This window comes from Phaenicophaeus curvirostris, chromosome 16 (genome assembly GCF_032191515.1).
Source record: "Phaenicophaeus curvirostris isolate KB17595 chromosome 16, BPBGC_Pcur_1.0, whole genome shotgun sequence".
NCBI classification, from domain to species: domain Eukaryota; kingdom Metazoa; phylum Chordata; class Aves; order Cuculiformes; family Cuculidae; genus Phaenicophaeus; species Phaenicophaeus curvirostris.
The window spans coordinates 16,256,594-16,277,384 of NC_091407.1; the positions used below are offsets into that span (position 1 = coordinate 16,256,594).

Below are 20,791 nucleotides of genomic sequence, written 5' to 3' on the forward strand. Positions count from 1 at the left end.
TGATTCCTCCTGCTGTGTGAACTCCCAAACCCTGGGGACTGACTGAGACAAGCTGGGACTTCCTGCCACCCTCCACAGCAAAGGAGGAACCCTCTGCTCTCCCTCACAGGCAACTTGCTGCTCACAGGGAGACGGAAGCATTCCTGCAGAGCTTTGAATGCCCAGCCCCCACATGCAGCCCTGTCAGGAACAGCCTCCTCCCTGGGGACTGCAGGATGCAATTCATTCAGGGCCCCATGAGTGGAGTTGGTGGAGCTGGAGTGAGCTTGGAGCATGGAGCTGGAGGACAGCCTGTCACACATCATGGAGACAGGGTCTCCTCCCAACCCTGGCACCAAGCACAGGACATCTCCCACCCAGCACCGCAGCAGGGCACACGCTCCCGGGGCCCAGAGAGAGCAGGGACGGCTTGCAGGGATGGGCAAGGCTCACAGCAGGAGGCACATCAGCGTCAGAAGGTTACAGAGGAGGCCAGGCACAGGACACTATCGAAGGACACCGAATAGAGGCCTGAAGGTGTGTCATGCCAACCAAGCGAGGAACAGCAGCTCAAGCATTTGTGGGCACAGCCCCACCAGGCAGGGTGGCAGAACCCCAAGACGTGCAAAGCCAGGCACGGACACCGAGCAGAGCGTGACTGGTATTTGCCAGGCTGAGGTGGCTCAGATAAAAGAAGGAACCCCAAGGGAGGAAGGGTGAACAATCTCTCTTTTTCCACAAGGCAGGACAAGCAGCAAGACATCCACCTCAGAGAGATGCAGGACAGCCTGAAATCCAAGATGCTAAACACCTACCCAACAAGAGGTCAACAGCACAGCAGGAGCTCCCATGATCCCCGCAGGAGCCCTGCTGCAAAGCAGCCAAGCACACGGGGAAGCTCCACGCTGAGCAGGGGTCTTGCACAAAGCTGGTCTCTGGGTGACAAGAAAAAATGTTCTGCTCCGTTTTCTTCCTATTCTCACCTGCCAAGCCTACAGGGCAGCCTGAGTGCTGCAGTCCTGGCAGGAAATTAAGGTGTCAGCAAGCTCTAGTTCCTCGTAAAGCTCCTGGCAGGGAGGGGTGGGAAGGTACCTTCAAGGACAGACTGAGGCACAGGTACAACAGGAAGGATGGGCCAGCATTTGGCACACTCAGCTGGGACGTGGGAGGCTTTCCCAGCCCTCCTGCTCGAGCCTTCCATGTGACTTGGGGCACCGTCTTGTGACTCAGAAAGCACGGCCCTGCCTCCCAGAGCCAGGAAGCACTCACATTCGGAAGCACTCACATTCCGAAGCACTAGGATGAGGCAGCGCAAGCACCACAAACAGGAGGAGAGGGAAAAGGAAGAGAAAAGTAAAGCTCACCTGAGTGTTGTTATGGGACAGCAGGGCTAAGAGAAGAGGGGTGAGGCAGATGTTCTGGCTTTAGAGGAATTCTAGGGGACTGGGAGCTGCAAGTGAGGTGTTTTCTAAATCACGGTGAGAAACAAGACCTATGCGCTACTTACAGAGAAATTGTTAGATGAAATTAGCTGCCTGGAAACAGATTTCCAGATGGGCTATTAATGAAGTAACAAGATAATTTAATCTGGAGTCCTAGACTAGCACAGAGAAGGACCTCTTGCTTCATGTTACGCTTTAGCAAAGTCCAGAGTAGCAGCACATCTTTCTGGCCACGGACGTTAACATGCAAAGGCAAGCTCGAGGATCTTTACCTTCTTCCAGCTGCCTTGAAACTGGTTCTGGCCCGACTTTAACCCAGAAGAAACTCATACACTGCAGCTGAGTTGGGCTGAGCTGCTTTTAACGACCAGCACTGCCTCTTCATAAGTATGCAGGCAGAGGAAGAGGTGTCCAAAGCCTGAAGCGGAAGATTGATAGGAAAAGTAGATTTATCATAGAGCCAGCTCAGCCACAAAGCAACCAACATCAAACTCTAAACAAAGTTTCCTCTTCTCCCTTGCACCGGATACTCCAAAGCAGTGACAGATTATCCAGTGAGCTACTGGAAATCTATCACCGTCTCTTTGAGAGACAGAACTAGACAGACTTGAAAAGGCAATCAACATCTTAATTACAAGCTGCGGGGGAAAAAAAAGGAGAAGCAGTGGACAGGAAGGTTTCTTCAGAATAAGGGTTAACTTCAAAACCCATCTCCATTGACAACTAAGGAGCAGGAAGGTCCTTTCCTGAATAAGCATGAAAATGGCAACAAAAGCACTACCAAAGCAGGGCCTGGACACACACACATAGAAAAAAACCAACTCACAACTCAATCTCTGAGCCCCCAGTGCTCTATTAAGTCAATTAACACCGCTTCAATGAAGTGCGAGGAGCTGCTTACATCCTCCAGCTCGCTCTCCAAGTGTGGTTGGCGTTGGAGGGCAGCGTTAACAAGAGCGCGTGTGGGCTGGCACGGCTCCTCTCATTAGCAACAGCAGGGGAACGCACAGAGAGAACGGCACGGGATGGAGGAAAACAAGCCAAGCCACGGCATCCAATCTCAGGAAGCTCTACCACCAGAGCCAGAGTTTTTCGTCTCTGTATTATAACCCTTGTAACAGAGTTCTGTCCTCCTGCTCAGCCCACAGCCTGCCCCGGCCACAAAAAACGCCAGGCTGGCACAGCACCTTGACAGACTGCCTGCCAAGAGCCGCTGCATTAGAAACCAGGAAGCTTTTACTCGCCTGCTCCCGATACGCTACAGATTTAATGGGAAGCGGCATAAGCAGGGACGCTTTGCAGGAAGAACACACACATGGGACTCTTGCCAGGGAAAAGGCATCTTGAGTAACACGTGTGCTCTTCGTTTTCTCTTTTTTCAGAAGGGTTTAACTACGCTCTGCATTCCCCAGCAGCAATAAACCATCTTCCCTCCACCCCAGTTCTCACTTACAGCAGAGTGTTGATTGGTAAACAGCAGATCTTCCTGTTTGAGGCTGTGCCAGCCTGCGCGGAACAGAACTGTTGTTATTGCACATTCACAGCTAGAGATAAACATGAATAAGAGCCACGAGTAAGAGCCAGGCACTGGCTCTTCAATGCAGTGCTTTATCAGGTTCACCTTGACTCGACTGTTCCTGACAACATCTCTCCCTCCTGGAGGGGCAAGGTGGCAAAAGCAGCAAGGACAAACATTAAAAAAGAAGACAGAAGTGGCAGCAATGCAAGAAGTGCTCTTGTATATTCGCTAACGTTCACAAACTGTGCAGCTCAGAACCCCACCTGCACTGAGAACACTGAAAAGCACAACATGAAAATACACAGGCCCAGCAAAAGCAAACTCCCGAAAAGCAGCAGTGGAAAAATAAAGAAGCTTTCAAGACGTTTCTCAGGACAAATCTGCATCGAGAGCCACAACTGGTGCAGGACGCAAAGGTTACAGTGAACCAGGGAAAGAAAAAAATGTGCAAGTCATCTCTCATCTGCAAGGTGACACTTGGCAACGGCACAAGCATGACAAGCCAGCCCAGGAACACCAGGCACTGGAGGGTTCCTAACCTTGCACAGAGCAGATCTCGGGACCAGCTGCTCCAGAAGCACTGGGGGAAAAAAGCACAGAGTTAGCTCCAACCACTGGTTCCTGGACAAGCTCACAACCTGCACAGCATGACTTTCTTCAGCAGCAGGGAACTGGACAGGATGACCCATTCAGTTCCTCCCAGTCACTCTGCTAGTGGAATTCCCAGAGGGCCATGGGTGCCCCAGCAGAGCACAAAGAGAAGGTCACACCCAAAGGACACCAGGGATTGCACCTCAGACCACGCTAAGCTGATGGATAAGCAGATGAAGAGCTGGCCACTGCAGAACGGAGGGGAAGAGAGGGGCAACACGAAGGGAAGTCTCCCAGCCAGTGAAACCCAGGGCACAGGCTTGGAAAGCAAGAGATGGAGGCAACGTCCCCTGAGCACGCGGCCCCCAGATACTCCAGCCACAGCTTTAATGAGACAGACAGTAAACACGGGATTTGTCCAGCCACAGTCAGAGGAAGCCCTTGCAGGAGACAGCTCCCAGGTTTCAGTGCTCGGCCCTCTCTGGAGCCACAAGGGCTCTTCACAGAGGCAGCAGTACCTGGATGCCTCCTTCTCCGATTTACCATGCAACCTGGACTTTCCCAGTTTCAAGTGGACACCAAGTCCCTATTTCCATCCAACTGGCCTCGACTGAACCCACCCTGTCTCTAGCAGGCGCAGAGGCAGGGCACGCCTGACAGACAACAGTGCCATTTGGCATTGCCAACAGAAACAACTGGGACATAAAAGCGCAAGAATCAGCATGAACCACACAGGGTACCAGGAGAGAAGAGGGCAGGTGGGACAGGGCAAGGGAAACTCAGAGGGGGCAATAAACAGCTCCTCTTCTGGCGGAGCTCAGTGCGATACCCTACGACTGCCCCCTCTCCGCCCCCGGAGCACACCTCTGTGCTGTCCTGAAAACATCCTCCTGCAGCTGACGTCACAGACACTCCATTATTTCTGTTCGGAGATAATATTGTGAAAATACGAGACTGGAATAAAACCTGGCACAGCTGAGGCGACAGAGATCTAACAGTGCCCACCACCAGCACACTGCTCCCCTGTGCTCCCGGGAGTGGCTGTACTGCCTGCCTCCATCACCAGCGGCTCCTCTTCAGCTACACCAGTACAGCTGGAACTGTGGGATGTGTGCAATTACACAACGCCTTAAGCAATATTTGCCCATGAGAGTAGTTATTTGAACAAATATAATGATCACACGAGGAAAACGCTGCGCTTTAAGATGAGAGGGCTGGAACACAACGCAGATGCCTTGAGTAAAAAGCTGCTTTTGCTCCGGCACAGCCAAGTGCTAAGGGGCCATCGTGCACATCCACAGGGCCGGTCTTCCAACCCAGGCCAGCTGGCTGCATCCTGATCCCATCCCAGCCCAAACAGGCAGCTGGAGAGGAGATCACGTTACAGGAGTCGCTCTCAAACGCCTCGCCAGCCACGGCTGCCGCCTCCGCTGCCATCGCCTCGCGTGCTGCACAGACCCTGGCCTCCCTCCACCCAGTTCTGCTGGCTAAAGCGCCCTGCGTGGAAGGGCAGGCAGCACAAACAAGGGCTTTGCACGCCCACAGGAGCATTCACAAGCAACTCCAAGGCTGCATCAGAACTGATCCAAGAGCAGGAATGTTACTTTATCCCTCCTGCAGCTGAGAACTCACTGTGGCGCGGATCAGGTCACCACCCAAAGACCAAGGTGCTCCTGGCTTGGCCTCACTGACCCCGAACTGTAAGAGATTCCTGCAGACCCACTGCGGCCAGGAGCCAGAGTCACGCAGAGACTCCAACTGGTCTGTAAGCAGCCAGACAGACCAGATCGGGCAACACCCCACACGCTAGTGCCCATTCGATCAATCCAACGCCCTGGCCTGGCCTCGGCCTCGTCAGCCTGGCCGAGTGGACACTGAAGGGACAAGCTCACACTGGCAAAGCAGGGTCTGGAAGCAGCCCAGCCACCTCTGCACCCAGCCCTGGGCTGGGAACTGACACGGCACCACAGCTATCGCAGGCAACGCAACACAGAGTTTCTGACATTAAGTTATCTGCCCCTCCTTGCCCTGCCTCAAACACAAATGCTCTGGGACAGTCATGCAGCTTCCACGGCTTAAGCCTGGGAGGTCCTGGAAAACCCCACATTGTTTCCTCTGCTCTTACAGTTTCTTCTTCGCCGTGAGAAAGCCATGGGACCAGCAGCATCCTCACCCACAAGAGCACCGGCCTTCACACGGACAGCGAGAGAGGAAGCGCTCAGAGAAGGAATCAAAACAAGGAAGACAGACAAGAACGAGAAGCATGGGTGACAAGAAGCGGGGTCACCGTACTGACAAACCAGTGCAGAAAAGGTCTTTTTCCTTTCAGCCCTTCCCAACCCAGCCCAGAACCAGCCACAGCTGGAAGAGCCTCTCACCCAACGCTGTCTCTGCTCTGCAGGTCCAATGCCCAGCGGGGCTGAAGTCAGCCTGGTGTCCCTGGGACCAAGCGGCTGCCGTTGGCACCCGTAGAGTGGCCCGCTCGGAGAAGCATGCTAGAAGGTCTCTGCGGAGAGGCACCAGCTGCACGTCCAGGCTGGAGAACAGAGAGGAAAGAAAGGCATGTAAGAATAAATGGCTGACGAGACTCCAGGCTGATCAGCATCGCACAAGCACATGCAACCAACCTCACATTGCAGGTCACTCAATCAGCATCCACTCGAAACGCAGCTCTCCAAAAGCTCTGTGCTTCCCACAGCATCCAGCTGGCGACAGTCCTGCTTGGAGACAGCAGCTGGTCTGGGTTGACTATGGTTCTTCACTCGTGGTTTCAGAGCCTTTGGAGGTGAATTTATAGTCCTGTTCCCACCACTGGCCTTACTCTCCCTGACAGCGGCGGCCGCTTAGCATTCCAGTGAGAGAGGTTGTCGGACTGGGTAACACGGCACCTCAGGAGCACAGCGGGACCTCCGCGATAAGGGCTCCGGACAGCTCGCCACAAACAAAAACGGGACAGGCTCTCCGGAGGGCTTGATGCAAGCACAGGGATGTCTGGAGGGCTGCACCACGCTGCCTGGCTGTTCAAAGACAGAAAGAGATGTTGATTACCCGGCATGGCCAGGATATCCTTAGCAGCTAAAGCTGCTGGAAATTCCAAAGTACAGACTCCTCTGATTATGTCAAACGTGCCCAACCCACCCCCAGAAGGCACGACGCTGTAATACTTGCCTCTGCAAACCTCCCTCCCCCAAGACATTTCCCCCTTCATATTCTCTGCTGTTGAAACAACCTGCTTTAATGGAATTCACACACTGTGAAAGTGCCGTCTCCCTGGGACCTGCTCCCCCACGGAGAAGCAACAACAACCCCTGTCCACAACCGCCTGGCTCACCAGCAGGCTCACGCTCCCTCTATCTTAGATTGAGGAGGGGGTAAAAGGGCAAAGGATTCAGCGCAAGCACAGTGCTCAGGGTGCCCAGCTCTGCCCCACAGCCACATCAGCAGGCCCAGCACCACAGCAGTGACAAGGAATTCACAGTGAGCCTCCCTCTCCCAGTGCTCTGCACCACTGGGATCTCCAGGCAGTGGGATAAAAATGGCCTGTGTGAACATCCAGAGATGTCCCACTAAAGGAATCAAACCAGCAAATGGCAAAAGCTATGGAAAGGGCAAGGAACACCACTCATGAACCAGTAAAAAGTAAAGAAGGGACTGGCTAGGGCTCAAAAGGAGCCCCCAGTCCTCTCAGCCCAAGGGCCAGGTCGGATGGGGCCTTGGGCAATCTCATCCTGTGGAAGGTGTCCCTGCTCATGGCTGAGGGTGGAACTGGATGGGCTTCAAGGTTCCTTCCAACTCAAACCATTCTACGATTCTATGGTCTGTAAGCACCGGGGACACAGCGAAGTCCGGGCCCACAGCCCCTCCGCGGCACTCAGACAGACAAACTGCTCCCTGGGAAGGCTTAAGGCTTTGGAGAACGCGTCAAACACCAGAGGACGCACACCTCGCACAGGACCACAGCCAGCTACGTGACACCACAGCACTTTTCTTGCAGGAGACGTGTTTGCATACGCAAGGGCCAGGAAGAGAAACTGCTTAATACCCATCAGCTTAGTTATTCTAAGCTGAAGTTCCAAGGACAGCCCAAGCTCTGCCGGCTGCCCCAAGCCTCGCAGGCAGGTGATGGATATGGACAATCTGGAGAGCAGGACCTTGACCACATCATCTCTGGAGAGCAGAGCTGCCACAGGGGGGAGGACGCAGCCCAGTGCCGTGTTCCTACATCCACAGACCAGCACAAATAGAGGGAGTTCATCTGTTACCCAGCTGAGCTGCCCAAACCAGCTGCTCTGCAAACCTGTCCGTTACAGGCACCAAAGGAGCTTCTGCTGTTGGAGGAACACAACCCCATGCATGCTGGGAAGCTGCTTGTGGTATCCTCAGTGCTCACAAAACCAGCACCATCGGGGCTGGCGCTGGGAACAAGAAGCTGAAGGGGAAACTTTGGTGCAGCAGGAAGCATCTGTGTGGTATCACCGGGGGGATCAACAGCTTTTTGTATGGTCCCTGTTTTACCAGAGCGAACGCAAGGGCTGCTGACCTGGGAACACGGTGTCATCGCCTCCCTCCTCTAACGCTGACACTGCTCAGTGAGCGCCTTGGCTTCCTACAAAAAGGGCTGCACCGCAGGAACAGAAAAACTGTTGCTGTTTTATATGAACACACACTGGAGTTCACACCACCGGTGAAGCGCAGAGGCGTGCGGCTGGAGTGGAGCAGACAGGGCTCCAGTAGTGTTCTTAATGTGCCAGCCTAAAGACTCCGCTTCGTTTTTTAGCAATCAAGCTCGATCATCTCACGCTGGCAAAAATAGCCCCGTGTTCCCTCAAGTTATTTTCTTTTCAACTAGGCAGTGTACAGCACAATAGGAAATATCAGCAGTTCTGTACTCAACCTCCAGAAACCCAAAGGGCCAATTCCCGGCAGCCTTCCAACCCTCCCTGATCCATTTGTGGAGTTAGACTGAAAAGCGCACTGCCCCGAGCCATTCAGCGAACTCCCCATCCCGCTAATTACATCAATATAAATGTATTATCTTGGCTGTCAAACATCGGCTGCCTGCACCGGGCGCTGCTCTGCAATAGAAATGCAGGAAAACAATTGCTCTTTCCACTGGTGACGCATTTCTTTGGCTCTTATTTCCTTGCTGGGGCTCCCCCTTCTCTGCCCAGGCACCAGGGCAGCAGCATTTTTTCCAGGGCAAGAGGAAACAGCACACAAACCCTCCCCTCAGCTTCGAAGTGACCAAACACAAGCACGTTTCAGGAACACCGCCAACCTGAGAAGTGCCGCCATGCAGGGAAGGCAGCTGTGAAGGCAAGAAATAAATGTTTCTCATGCACAGGCAACAGCCCTTCTGCCTCCCTTGGCTTCCTCAGCTGCCACAGCTAAATCCAGGGCCAGCGACAGCGCTCGGAATAGTCCCGAGTGCCTGCTCCTGCCTGCCCGGCATGGTGGCAGCGGGCTGGGAAGGGCCGTGCGCTCCAGCAGGGTCCCACAGCCAGCAGCGAGGCTGAGGCAGATGCAGGAGGCTGCTGGGGCGCAGGCAGAGAGCACATCTCCCTCTGAAGAGTGGGATTATGACGGAAAACGAGGAGAAAGCCACTGACTCACCAGTCCCACCTGCGTAAGCAGCTTTCCCAAGGCTGCACTGCGTGTGACCTCTTTCTGAGCCCCAAGTTCCAGCAAATGGGCTGTTTCCAAGTTTCCTCCCAGCATAGTGTGCTAGGAGGGAGCCATCTCAGCAGGACCCTGAGCTGGGACACGTGCTCTCCAAACGGGCCTCCTCTCTCCCTACCACTGGCTCTGATGCAGGCAGCAGCCCTTCGCTCCAGCCTCCTCCTGCTTCGGGAAAGCGAGAAGTGGTGGCTGCCCCATCCCTGGAGGTGTTCAAGGCCAGGTTGGATGGGGCTTGGAACCCCTGATCCAGTGGGAGGTGTCCCTGCCCATGGCAGGGGGTGGGACTGAATGGGCTTTGAGGTCCCTTCCAACCCAAACCGTTCCTTGATTCTATGATAATGAGAAAGACCCTCCCTCAGTGGAAGCCACAGGAATCATTCCTTCCCAGGACCCCCTGCTCACAGAAGACGTCCGTACCAACCCCAAAACGAACTGCCTGAAATGAACCCAGAAACACAGCCTGGCTTCAGATGAAGCGAGAAGATGGGATGACAACAGCATTTCTCCTGCTTGCAGGGGCTCTCCCCGCCACTGCCACCTCCACGCGCACTGGCCGAGTCTCTCCACATCTCATGTGCCACCGCTGCAAGCTTGGCAAGCTCCCACAGAACCTCCATGTCAGAAGAAAGCAGTGTATTTTCCACAAGATAAAGCCCACCACGGTCAGCGGGCTGAGACACCATCATGATCCAGCCCATTTCCCTCAAACCAGCAGTGGTATCCAGAGAAAAGATGCAGGTTGCCACACGGAATGCCCATAACAGCGTCTCTCCAGGGCACCAGACCCGTCCACAGGGGGCACTCAGCCCCACCACCACCACCAGGCAGTTTCCGAGGCTGGGCAGGATGCCCGCCCTTTCTTCCATGCAACTCTAGCAGCTTTGGTTGGCTTTCAATATTTATTCAACTTCTAAAGCTGACCTCCCTGGCACACGCCTCGGGCTCCCTTACGCACCACGCCGTCAGGCTCACGGCGGCCGCTTCCATTCCTGCCAAAGCAAAAGGGCTCCACAAACACAGCAGTCGCATCAAACCTTCAAAGGCCTCTCTTCCTCCCGGGGAAGGGAGCAGTGTCAGGTCTTGCCTTCTGCCTTCAACTGTTAAAGCCTCGGACACAAGCACAAGCTGATGCAACTTCAAACCAGTTAATATCCCCACATGCATAAAGCTGCGGTAACTGGAACCAGGCCTCTCTGACACACTCCCACAGCTCGCTCCTCGGGCAGAGGTTCACTCGGGAGCACGGCCACTCTGTTTCGCAGCCCGGCTCAAGAACTGGCCACGCAAAAACCCAGCTCTGCTCCTTCAGGGAAGGTGACGGCTCACATGGAGCATCCCGGTGACAAAGTGCAAAGCACTGCAAGAATCATAGAACAGTTTGGGTTGGAAGGGACCTTAAAGATCATCCACTTCCACCCTCTTGCCATGGGCAGGAACACCTCCCACAGGATCAGGCTGCCCAAGGCCCATCCAACCTGGCCCTGAACACCTCGAGGGATGGGGCAGCCACAATAAGAACTCTGTGTGCAATCCAACAGGTCTGCAGCCTGTCCCCACCAGCCCACGGCTGCGACCCGCTGATCCATGGCCTCCTCAAAATACATCTCATGGCCTCTAGCACCTCCTGACCCACCACAGCCACCCTCACACCACAGACCATGCACAGACGCCCCAGGCTACGTCCAGCAAGTGCTTCTCAGATAAGAGATAACCTTCTGTCTGCCTGCAAAAACCACCCATCCACATCCTGAAGGGCTGCGGAGTGCTGAGCGCCAGCTGAGATTTCGATCTGAAAGACGCTTGGAGGAAACAAGATGGCATTTCAAACACAACGTGCACATTATTCGATCTCCTCCAATGGTTCAGCAGGCAACCACCTCAAACCGTTCGCTTCCTGCTGCCAGAGAGGGAAGGGATGTCCTGCAGAAGAGGGAAGGGATCACTGCTTAGAAAATGGAGAAGCTCGCCAGCGGGCAGAGCCTTTTCCATCCCCTATAAGGGATTTCTCCATCCAGGATCTAGAGGCTGACGTGCTGTCAAATCCAGAGGTCCCGGAGAGGCGCTGGGGCCCGAACAGTCCCAGGATGCTTCAAAGAGGCAAACGCAAGAGCCATCTGGCCAGTTCTAAGGGGCAAACCCACAAATGCTTTAGAAACTCAGCACTAACTCCACGCAGAAGGGTCCGAACCCAGCGGTGGGAGCGCAGGGTGAAGGCCAGGCGTCCCGGGCTCTCTCGGGGGCCAGTTCAAAGCTGATCCCTGCCCAGGAGGAGGACTGGGAGGCTTCCTCTCCCATACCGAAGCTGGGTGCCGGGCTGAGGCACAGGGAGAGCAGCCACAGTCCCGGGACCCACAGTCCCGAGGTGGGACCCCCAGCACCAGGACCTGGATCCCATCAAACGCCGCAGCCCCGAGGCACGATTCCTTGCACCCTGGGTCCGGGATGCCTGCTCCCCAGCACCGAGACTCCCGGATCCCCGGGGTACTGGATCCCCCCAGTATGGGATCCCCTGGGCACCTGGACCCCCAGTGCAGCCACAGCCCCGGGGTGGGACTCTCTAGACCCTGGATCCAACACCCCTGGATCCCTCGGGCACCGGGACCCCGGGATCCTCCAGGAACTGGGACCCTCGAACACTGGGACCCCGGGATCCTCCAGGAACTGGGACCCTCGAGCACTGGGACCCCGGGATCCTCCAGGAACCAGGACCCTCAAGTACTGGGACCCCGGGATACTCCAGGCATTGGGATCTTCTGGGTACCGGGACTCTCGAGCACCGGGACCCCGGGATCTTCCAGGAAACGAGACCCTCGAGCACCGGGACCCCGGGATCCTCTGGGCACGGGGACCCTCGAGCACCAAGACCCCGGGATCCTCCGGAAATAGGGACCCCCGAGAATCGGGACCCCATGATACCCTGAGAACTGGGACCCTCGAGCACCGGGACCCCAGGATCCTCTGGGAACAGGGACCCCCAAGAACCGAGACCCCTGGATCCTCTGATTACTGGGACCCTCGACTACCGGGAACCACGAGCACCGAGACCCCGGGATCCTCTGAGCACTGGGATCCTTGAGCACTGGGAACCCCGCATCCTCCGGGCACCGGGATCCTCGATCACCAGGACCCTCGCATCCTCCAGGAACAGGGACCCTCGAGCACCGGGACGCCGGGATCCTCCGGGCACGGGGACCCTCGGCACTAGGACCCCGGGATCCTCCGGGAACAGGGACCCCCGAGCACCGGGACCCCAAATACCCCCCGCCACCCGTACCCCCCGCCAGCAGCCGCAAACTCTGGACACCGGGCCCCCGGTTCCCCCCGGCCCCCGCCCTCCCCGGCCCGGCCCCCCCCGCCGCCGGCCCTGCCGCAACAGGTCCGGGTGCCGGGAGGCCCCCCGCTCACCCGCTGCGGAGGCGCCGCCGCTGCCCTCGCTCCGCCGCCTCCCGCCCCTCCGGCGGCGCCACCAGCGCCGGGAATCGCGCGGGGAGCCGCGAGCAGGAACCGGAAGGCGGCGGAGATGGAGGGAGGGAGGGAGGAGGGGGCAGAGCGGGGAGCGGCGGAGCGGGGCCGGGGCGGGGACAGAGCCCGGGGCCGGGGGGAGCGGGGCCGGGGGGGCCGGGGGCGCGGGTCCCGCCTTGCGGGGGGACTACACTGCCCGGCGTGCCTTGCGGCGGCAGGCAGAACCGTGGGGCGAGGACTACAACTCCCAGCGTGCATTGCGACGACAGCGTGCGGGAAGGGGCGGTTTGTGGGTTGAGGACTACAACTCCCAGCGTGCCTTGCGGCCGGGGAGCAGCGCCGCCCCTGGCCGGGGCAGGTACTGGCACTACAGACCCACAGCTCCGCGACCCACAGCCTCTCTGACGCAGAGCTCCCCCTGACCCACAGCCCCCCCGACCCACAGCTTCCCCTGACCCACGGCTCCCTCTGACCCAGGGCTCCCCCTGACCCACAGCCCCCTCTGACCCACAGCTCCCCCTGACCCACAGCCTCTCTGACCCACAGCTCCCCCCGACCCACAGCCCCCCCTGACCCACAGCTCCCCCTGACCCACAGCCCACCCGACCCACAGCTCCCCCTGACCCACAGCCCACCCGACCCACAGCCCCCTCTGACCCACAGACCCCCTGACCCACAGCCCCCCCCGACCTACAGCCTCCCTGACCCACGGCTCCCCCCGACCCGCAGCCCCCCCGACCCACAGCCCCCTGCGACCCACAGCCTCTCTGACACACAGCCTCCCCGCCCCACAGCTTCCCCTGACCCACATCTCCCTGACTCACAGCCCCCTTTGACCCAGAGTTTCCCCCGACCCACAGCTTCCCCGACCCACAGCCCCCTCTGACCCACAGCCCCCTGACCCACAGCTGCCTGTGAGAAGCCCACACGGCTCTGCCACGCGTCGTATGAGATGTCTTCATCCTCCGCACCTTCAGCCTTACCGAGCAGCGGTTGAGCACAAGGGAGACTCCTCAAAGCACCTGAAATGTCTCTGCATGCTCACGTGTGGGCAATTGAATTAAGGCCCCCTTTTGTTATGCATAGGATTATTAATTGAGATGTGAGAAGTGCGACTGCACAGCGCGGAGGGAAGAGGAGCGGTGGAGTCACGGCAGCCGCGGTGTGGGTTTCGACACCATATCTACCCAGCATGGAACACCCAGCAGCTGACATCCAGCTCTCCTGGTGCGACAGGGCTGATCCTGGCTGAAATTCTGCTATCAGCTTGGCCTCTGCGTTTAGAGAGCACGCCAATAAAACCAGCTTCGCTCAGCAACAAAGCGAGTGCAAGCGGAGCACGAAGGCCAGCGTATTCTGTTAGGAAGTCACATGAGCTGGGATCACATCAGCTCATTTCAGAAGTCTCAATGGAGACAAATCGTACCGGCCATCACATCTTCATCTGTGAGTAATGAAGATCATAGAACCATAGAATAGTTTGGGTTGGAAGGGACATTAAAGATCATCCAGTTCCACCCCTGCCACAGGCAGGGACACCTCCCACTGGACCAGGGGCTCCAAGCCCCATCCAACCTGGCCTTGAACACCTCCAGGGATGGGGCAGCAACAACTTCCCTGAGCAACCTGGGCCAGGGCCTCACCACTCTCATTGTGAAGAAATTCTTCCTTGTGTCAAGTCTAAATCTGTCCCTCTCCAGTTTATACCCATTGTCCCTCTTCCTATCACCACAAGCCTTTGTAAACAGCCCCTCCCCAGCTTTCTTGTAGCCCCTTCAGGTACTGGAAGCTGCTCTAAGGTCTCCCTGCAGCCTTCTCTTCTTCAGGCTGAACAACCCCAACTCTCTCAGCCTGTCTCATCCAAGAGGTGCTCCAGCCCACGGATCATCTCCGTGGCCTCCTCTGGGCCTGTTCCAACCGCTCCACGTCCTCCCTGTGCTGAGGGCTCCAGAGCTGGTTGCAGGGCTCCAGGTGGGGTCTCACCAGAGCAGAGTCCTAGCTGCTCACCATCCGTGAGTTTGCACAGTCGAGATCCACAGGTGATCACCACAGGAATCCCCATGGGGTTTGGTTTGTGTTGGCACAGACCTGGGTGCCAGGATGGCTCCATGTCCTCAGTGCCGCCTCCTCTGGCAAAGGAACTTGCCTGGCACTGGCAGTGAGCTCATGCAGAAAGGGATGTACCCTGGGGGGTGGGAGAAACTGGGAGCTGACCTGGAGCAGAGCCAGCGAGCCAAGCCCCAGGAATGGCACGCCCAGGGCTGACAAGGACTGAAGGATGCACTGGGCAGCTTCTTGGCTGAGTTCTTGCATGCAGCGCTGGAACCAGCAGCTCCTGCTCGAGGCTCATGTCTTGAGAGGGAAGGGTTAGCATATTCAACCACTCAAGGATCTTCCAGTTCTTGTTTCCCAAAGGGTCTAGGGCAACTCTCCACAGGGAGCCACAAACCTTAAACCTGCCTGGGTGGAGTTGTTCCTGCAGAAAGTCAGCTGTGGAGTTGTCTTCTGCAAAGGACTGGCTGCCAAGAGTTGTCCCTTTCCATTTCCCAAGACCTCAGGCATTTAATAAGGATTGTCCTCCTACGCGGCCTCCAGTTCAGGATGGTTGGGACTGGCAAGTGGCTCTTTTCTGCTTCCTGCCCTCAACCCTCTCATCTGCAGCCTGAGGAAGAAGGGCCTGGAGGATTAAGGTCCATCATCTATTTGGGAGGAGCTCTTCCTCCATGTGTCCTTGAGCTGTTGTCACGGAAGGCTTCATGCAAAAGGGCAGGTGCAAAGAAACTTAACTCATGACTAAACATATAAAAAATATTCCATAGGTGTGGGTTTATCATTGATTAGCGAAGGTCTTTTAGCTGGTAGGGATCTCAGTAGAAAGCGAGGTGGAAGCTGCACTCCTGTATGCACACCTGTGTCTTTTTGACATCTAAGGCAACAATCCTGTACAAACCCAGAGTAGTTTGGACATCATCATCAAGACATGAGCCACATGTAATGCAAGAGGGAAACAAGACTCAGAGAACATGAGAGGTGCAAATGAGGCCCTGAGGGGAGAGCCTCACTGTATTTGGAGAGGCACAGGTCCCACTGGTGGTAGCCGGCAGCCCCCCAGCTTGTCCAGTTTCATGGGTTCCCATCTTCAGTCGGAGCGGTGAGGCAGCGGTGAGGAATGCTCCTGCTGGAACTGTGCCACGACATCTTCTGGGTCCTGCATTGGCTTTGTTAGTGGGGTTGTGACACTCAAACCCCTGTTTGAGGGACAGGGAGCCATCCCTTCTGCTCAGGGGGAGTTATTTGCTCCAAAATGCCTGGGCAATCCCACACCGGTCCTTGAGACCGGAGACTGAGTCCGTGGCCTCCAACAGCCACCAGGGCCCCACAGCTGAGGAATGCGAGGGATGAAGGGTGACCCTAGGGGGGCCAGAGCCTTGGGGATGCCCAGGGTTCTCTGGGGTGCCATGAATTCTCTGTGGTCCTGGGGGGGGCTCTCCCTAGAGGAGGAAAGGTGTCAGGACTGCCTTGGGGGACTCCAGGAGCCCTGGGGGTACAAGGCATCCCCACGGGTGTAGGGTGTCCTCGGGAGATGCTGATCCTGCTCCTCACCAGACCTGCAGGAGCACGCAGAGGGATTTCTCCTTAGTGGGGAGAGGTCTTGGGGAACCCAGTGAGGTGGGGGACTCACCAGCAGGGCAGTGGGCTCAGTGCCATCTGTGGAGCACGGCGGGTGCGGGAGGGGGCCGGGGGGAGCCTCCGTGTCCACGGTAGCATCACGGTCAGCCCGGCTAAGCAGCAGCAGGTTGGTGCAGGCGTAGGTTCTCCTCAGGCTGCAGCAGCGCGGGGCAGAGGTGCTCCTGGGGAGCTCCACACCGGGGGCGCTGGCAGAGGTGGGGCAAAGGCAGTGACAGGGACCCCCACGGCCTCAGTTCGCAGCCCCCACAACCCCTCTGTTAACCCATCTGATAACCCTCAATACCCCCATCAACTCCTCCATCTCCCCCTCGACCCTCTGCCCTCCCCTGTGCCCCCCAGCAGCCTCCACTGACTCTAGGGTTTCCCCAGTGCCCACCTCCAGGGCAGCGATGACCTGCAGGATCCTCCTGCCTCCTCACAGCTCGAGACCCCCTCTCCGCACTACCCCCCCCTTGCTGCCCCCCTGGAGCTGCCTTTACCTGGGGATAGTGAGGGTGCTGGGCCTGGCTGGGGAGGGACCCGAGCCCAGCAGCAATCTGGGGGCTGCGGGCTGAGCACGGGGCTCCAACACAGGGTCCATGGCTTTCTTGATCTCTGACAGCAGGAGAGTTTTCACCTCTGCATCGGCCATGACCCTGCCGGAGCAAGTCCCAGATGGAGGGGATGCTGGAGGGGACCCTCTGACCTCACAAACACCGCCCTCCTGGGGTTCCCTGGGTGGGCTTCTGGCCCAGCCCCTCCCCTCAGGATTGCAGCTTTAACCCTTCCTGTCCCAAAAGTAGCCACCAAAATACTCAGAATCGAATATCTCCTGCTGGAGCCGGCGGGTGCTGGAGAGGACCCTGCCTCCGAGCAGCCTGCACCACAACCTCCTGGCACCCACAGTGGCTCCCGGGACTCAGAGCCCACTTTGTCCTGCTGCCAGGTCTTGCCAGCCAGATAAAAAGTTGAGGAAGGGGGGGTCGGAGATCCCCAGGACTTGGCAATAAAGCCCAACAAAGCCAAAACGCTCCCACGTGAGCAGCAACTGGAATAACGTGGACCAAGGAGAAAGGAAAGGACAGAGCAGCTGAGGCGATGCAGAATACAGACTCTTTTATAGAAGAGAGAGCAGCTGCGATTCCCGCCTGGCTGGCGGGAGGAGGATGTCGGCTTTCTGCCCTCAGTGGTGATCATGGGATTCTTCTTTCATGGGTGGAATAATTTCTCCTGTTTCTAGAATCCTGTCCCCCTGGTGGAATGAAAGAGCACGGTGAGCATTTCCCCAGCCTCTCCTTTCACACCACACTGGGTTGTAACCATGCCAAAGCTGTCCCCGCTTCCCAACAACACAAACTCACTCAGAACACTCCTATTCGCGCCACATTTCCCAGGACGCCGAAATAAAATCACAAGCAAACTCCCCAAGATCTGTACTTGCTTTGCCTTTTCAGCAGCCAGATGTTTCCAGACCCTTGTTTTAGGGATGTACATTAGGCTTGGAGCACTGCCAAGCCCCCTCCAGCCCAGCCGTATGGGAGTTGTAGCCCAGGAAGAGCCGTGTAATTCTTCACAAACCTCTCTGACATCCAGTTGCCGTTTGCCACAGCCGCAGGCTCTGTCCTGGCCTATGGAGCTGCCCTAACTCAGGCGAGGGATCAGGCTGAAGCCGGAGTCCCACAGCAGGACCCTCAGGGTCATAGAATCATTAGGTTGGAAAAGACCTCGGAGATCATCAGCTTTAATTGTACCTGGCCACTACTATATCATGTCCCCAAGAATCTCATCTCCCTGCCTTTTAAACCCCTCCAGGAATGAGGACTCCACCACCGCCCTGGGAAGTCATTCCAGTGCTTGAGAACCCCTCCTGTGAAGAAATTTTTCCTAATGTCCAACCTAAATTTCACCTGACGCAGCTTGAGACCATTCCTTCTCACCCTATTACCAGTCACTTGGGAGAAGAGACCAACACTCACCTTCCTACACCCTCCTTTCAGGCAGTTGTAGACAGCGATAAGGTCTCCCCTCAGCCTCCTCTTCTCCAGGCTAAACAACCCTAGTTCCCTCATCTGCTCCTCATAACCCCTTCACCAGCCTCGTTCCCCTTCTCTGGACGCATTCCAGGACCTCAATGTCTTTCTCATAGCGACGAGCCCAAAACTGAACCCAGGATTTGATGTTGCTACGGGGCTGTCAGGCATGGAACTTCTCTCATTATTTCATTCCAGATAAAGCACAATCAGGCAGGTATTATGCAAAAAAACGTGCAACTGGCAGAAAGATCAAAGCTAAGCTTATGGAAGGCTATTTGCCCGCTGCCTCGCTACATGAAGTGGTGAGGAAGGTCTCAGAGAAGTGTGAACATGGGTAAAGACCAGAGAACCTGTCAGTCTCCCCTTCCTAAAGCCAAGCCCCAGCCCAGGTGCCATAATCCATCTCTGCAGGGACACCTAGCACCAAGCTCGTGCATCCAGAGCCAAACTCCTCCCAACTGCTGGCACCCACAGGGTCAAGCTCATCCATCTTAAAAGGCAGAGAGATGAGGTGCTCAGGGATCTGGCTTAGTCCCAGACTGGTACAGTTGGACCTGATGATCTCAAAAGTCTTCTCCAACCAAACGATTCTTTGATTCCATGATCCATCCTTTGAGAAATTCTCCTTGCCTGGCTGCTGTGCAAACGCGCGCTTCTCCCCATGCCATCCCCTCTCTGCCTCTTTTCCAAAGCTGGAAGATAAAACAAGTGTTAACAGACTTACTGGGAATATCCGTGGATTTGCCATAACGACACCGTGAGGCGTTTTCTGAAAGGGAAGAGGGAAGAAGAAAGGGAGAAGGAGAAGGAAAAAGGAACATTACCCAGGTGAAGTATAAAGGATTTCCAAATCAAGGATGTCAGCCCTGCTCAAACAGCAGCTTGACACTGCTCGATAGGCCGGGCGCCTCCTGCTGGTTATGTCGATGCCCGAAGGCTGGAACGCTCCACCTCCCAGGCAAGGTGGGAGGGCAGCAGCGGGTCTGTCCCCCTGGCAGCGCCCACGCTGTCCCCTCCCACGCCAGCAGCCGCACTCTGCTGATCCCAGGGCACCCCTCCTCCTGGAAAGCCACCCCAAGGCCACAGCTTTCTGGCTTACAGGGGGCGGCATCATCAGAGCTGGTCACTGTGCTGTAGAGATCATTACATCTGGTTGGACTCGATGATCCGGTGGGTCTCTTCCAACCTGGTTATTCTATGATTCTATGATTCTATCTGTGCCACCCAAGCAAAGAAACCGAGTGGTGAACAGATCTGGCTGTCACCGGCGCTGGCAGCAGCCGCCCAACGCACACGCACACCACCCCTGATGTGCCTGCTCGCTTCACCACCTGCTCTTTCCAGGAGGGCTTCTCCCAGGCTTCAACCTCGGCCTCCCTCGCTTCCCCCACACCCCGCTTTGTCATGACTCCCTCGGAGCCCACACGCACCATCACGTGGTACTTCAGGTAGTACAGGATGATCCAGGAAGGGATCAGCACCCGTGTCAGGAAGAAGCTGCCGGACTGGTACACCTTGAACACCTGTGAGACACAGGGACACGTGTCATGCTGCGGGTGGCAAGTGAGGCCCGGGGGGTGGCAAGGACAGGGCAGGTTGGGCCCAGAGGGTGGTGGGATGGGCGCCGGGGAAGGGGGCTGGGGAGGTTAGGGGCCAGGGTCAGCAGACACGGGGTGAGCAGGGGTCAGGCCTTGGCGTGACAGGGATAGGGGAGGGGACCGGGCACGGGGTCAGACCGAGAGGGGCAGGGTTTGGGTGCGCGGGGGTCAGGCGCGGAGGTGGGAGGGGTCGGGCCTGGGGGCTGGCAGGGCTGGGGCGACCGGGGGGCCAAGCATGGAGGGGGAAGCAAGGCCAGGGGGTGGTGGAGCCGGGGATCAGGCACGGGGTGTGGGGGCCGAGCCAGGTCCAGATAGGCGGGGTTTGCGCTGGCAGGGCGGGGACTGGCCTGGGGGCGGGTCCCAGGCCCGGGAGCGCGGGGGTCGGACCGCTGCCCCCTCCCCCCCGCCCCACCTGCTGCCGCCAGAACCCGCCGGGCTGCAGGAAGCGCTCCCAGAAGGCGGCGATCGGCCCCAGCCGGCGCGGCGGCAGCACGGGCTCGCGCTCACTCAGCTCCTGGTCGCGCAGCCAGCGCCGCCGCAGGGCCCGGAGCTGCTGCAGCCGCAGCTTCTCGTCCTCGCTGTACCCGCCCATCGCCGCCTCGAACCAGGCCCCGGCCCGCGCGGGCGCCCTGTCCTTCGCCGCGGCGCGCGGCACTGACGTCACCGGGGCGCGACGCAACGCGTCATCAGCGGAGGGGCGTGCCGAGCGCGAGGGGGCGGGGCCTGAGCGGATGGGCGTGGGTATAAGAGGGCCGAGCTTGTATATAAGGGGGGGGCGGGGGGCGTGGATTATGTGGGAGGGCGTGGACCATGGGGCGT

At 57.5% G+C, this 20,791-nt stretch overlaps 2 protein-coding genes across 6 annotated transcripts in view; both read right to left on the minus strand.

Annotated features, from left to right (window-relative positions):
- The window catches only part of CAPN15 (calpain 15), a 56,029-nt gene extending 43,343 nt beyond the window's left edge, over positions 1-12,686 (minus strand). For 3 of the 5 annotated variants that reach the window (XM_069870087.1, XM_069870081.1, XM_069870085.1), the window contains exons 1-4: positions 12,616-12,686; positions 6,159-6,548; positions 5,910-6,067; positions 1,694-1,839 (exon numbers count right to left, since the gene is read on the minus strand). The gene's annotated coding sequence lies outside the window, so the exon portion shown is untranslated. The remainder of the gene's footprint in view (positions 1-1,693; positions 1,840-5,909; positions 6,068-6,158; positions 6,549-12,615) is intronic. The other 2 variants (XM_069870086.1, XM_069870083.1) reach the window with 1 other exon arrangement.
- A 4,756-nt stretch (positions 12,687-17,442) lies between these two features.
- On the minus strand, positions 17,443-20,627 carry NDUFB6 (NADH:ubiquinone oxidoreductase subunit B6). Its single transcript, XM_069870280.1, has 4 exons — positions 20,385-20,627; positions 19,805-19,897; positions 19,099-19,143; positions 17,443-17,593 (listed from the first exon to the last, which is right to left on the minus strand). The coding sequence occupies exons 1-4, from the start codon at positions 20,562-20,564 to the stop codon at positions 17,525-17,527; spliced, it is 387 nt and encodes a 128-aa protein (XP_069726381.1). The 5' UTR covers positions 20,565-20,627; the 3' UTR covers positions 17,443-17,524.
- Between the last annotated feature and the right edge of the window lie 164 nt (positions 20,628-20,791).

Coding starts and splice junctions, on each gene's coding strand:
- NDUFB6 (XM_069870280.1), bottom strand. CDS start 20,564: ATGGGCGGGTACAGCGAGGACGAGAAGCTGCGGCTGCAGCAGCTCCGG. Junction 19,898..20,384: donor GCGGGTTCTGGCGGCAGCAG/GTGGGGCGGGGG, acceptor TGTGTCTCACAG/GTGTTCAAGGTGTACCAGTC. Junction 17,594..19,098: donor CAAATCCACGGATATTCCCA/GTAAGTCTGTTA, acceptor TCATTCCACCAG/GGGGACAGGATTCTAGAAAC.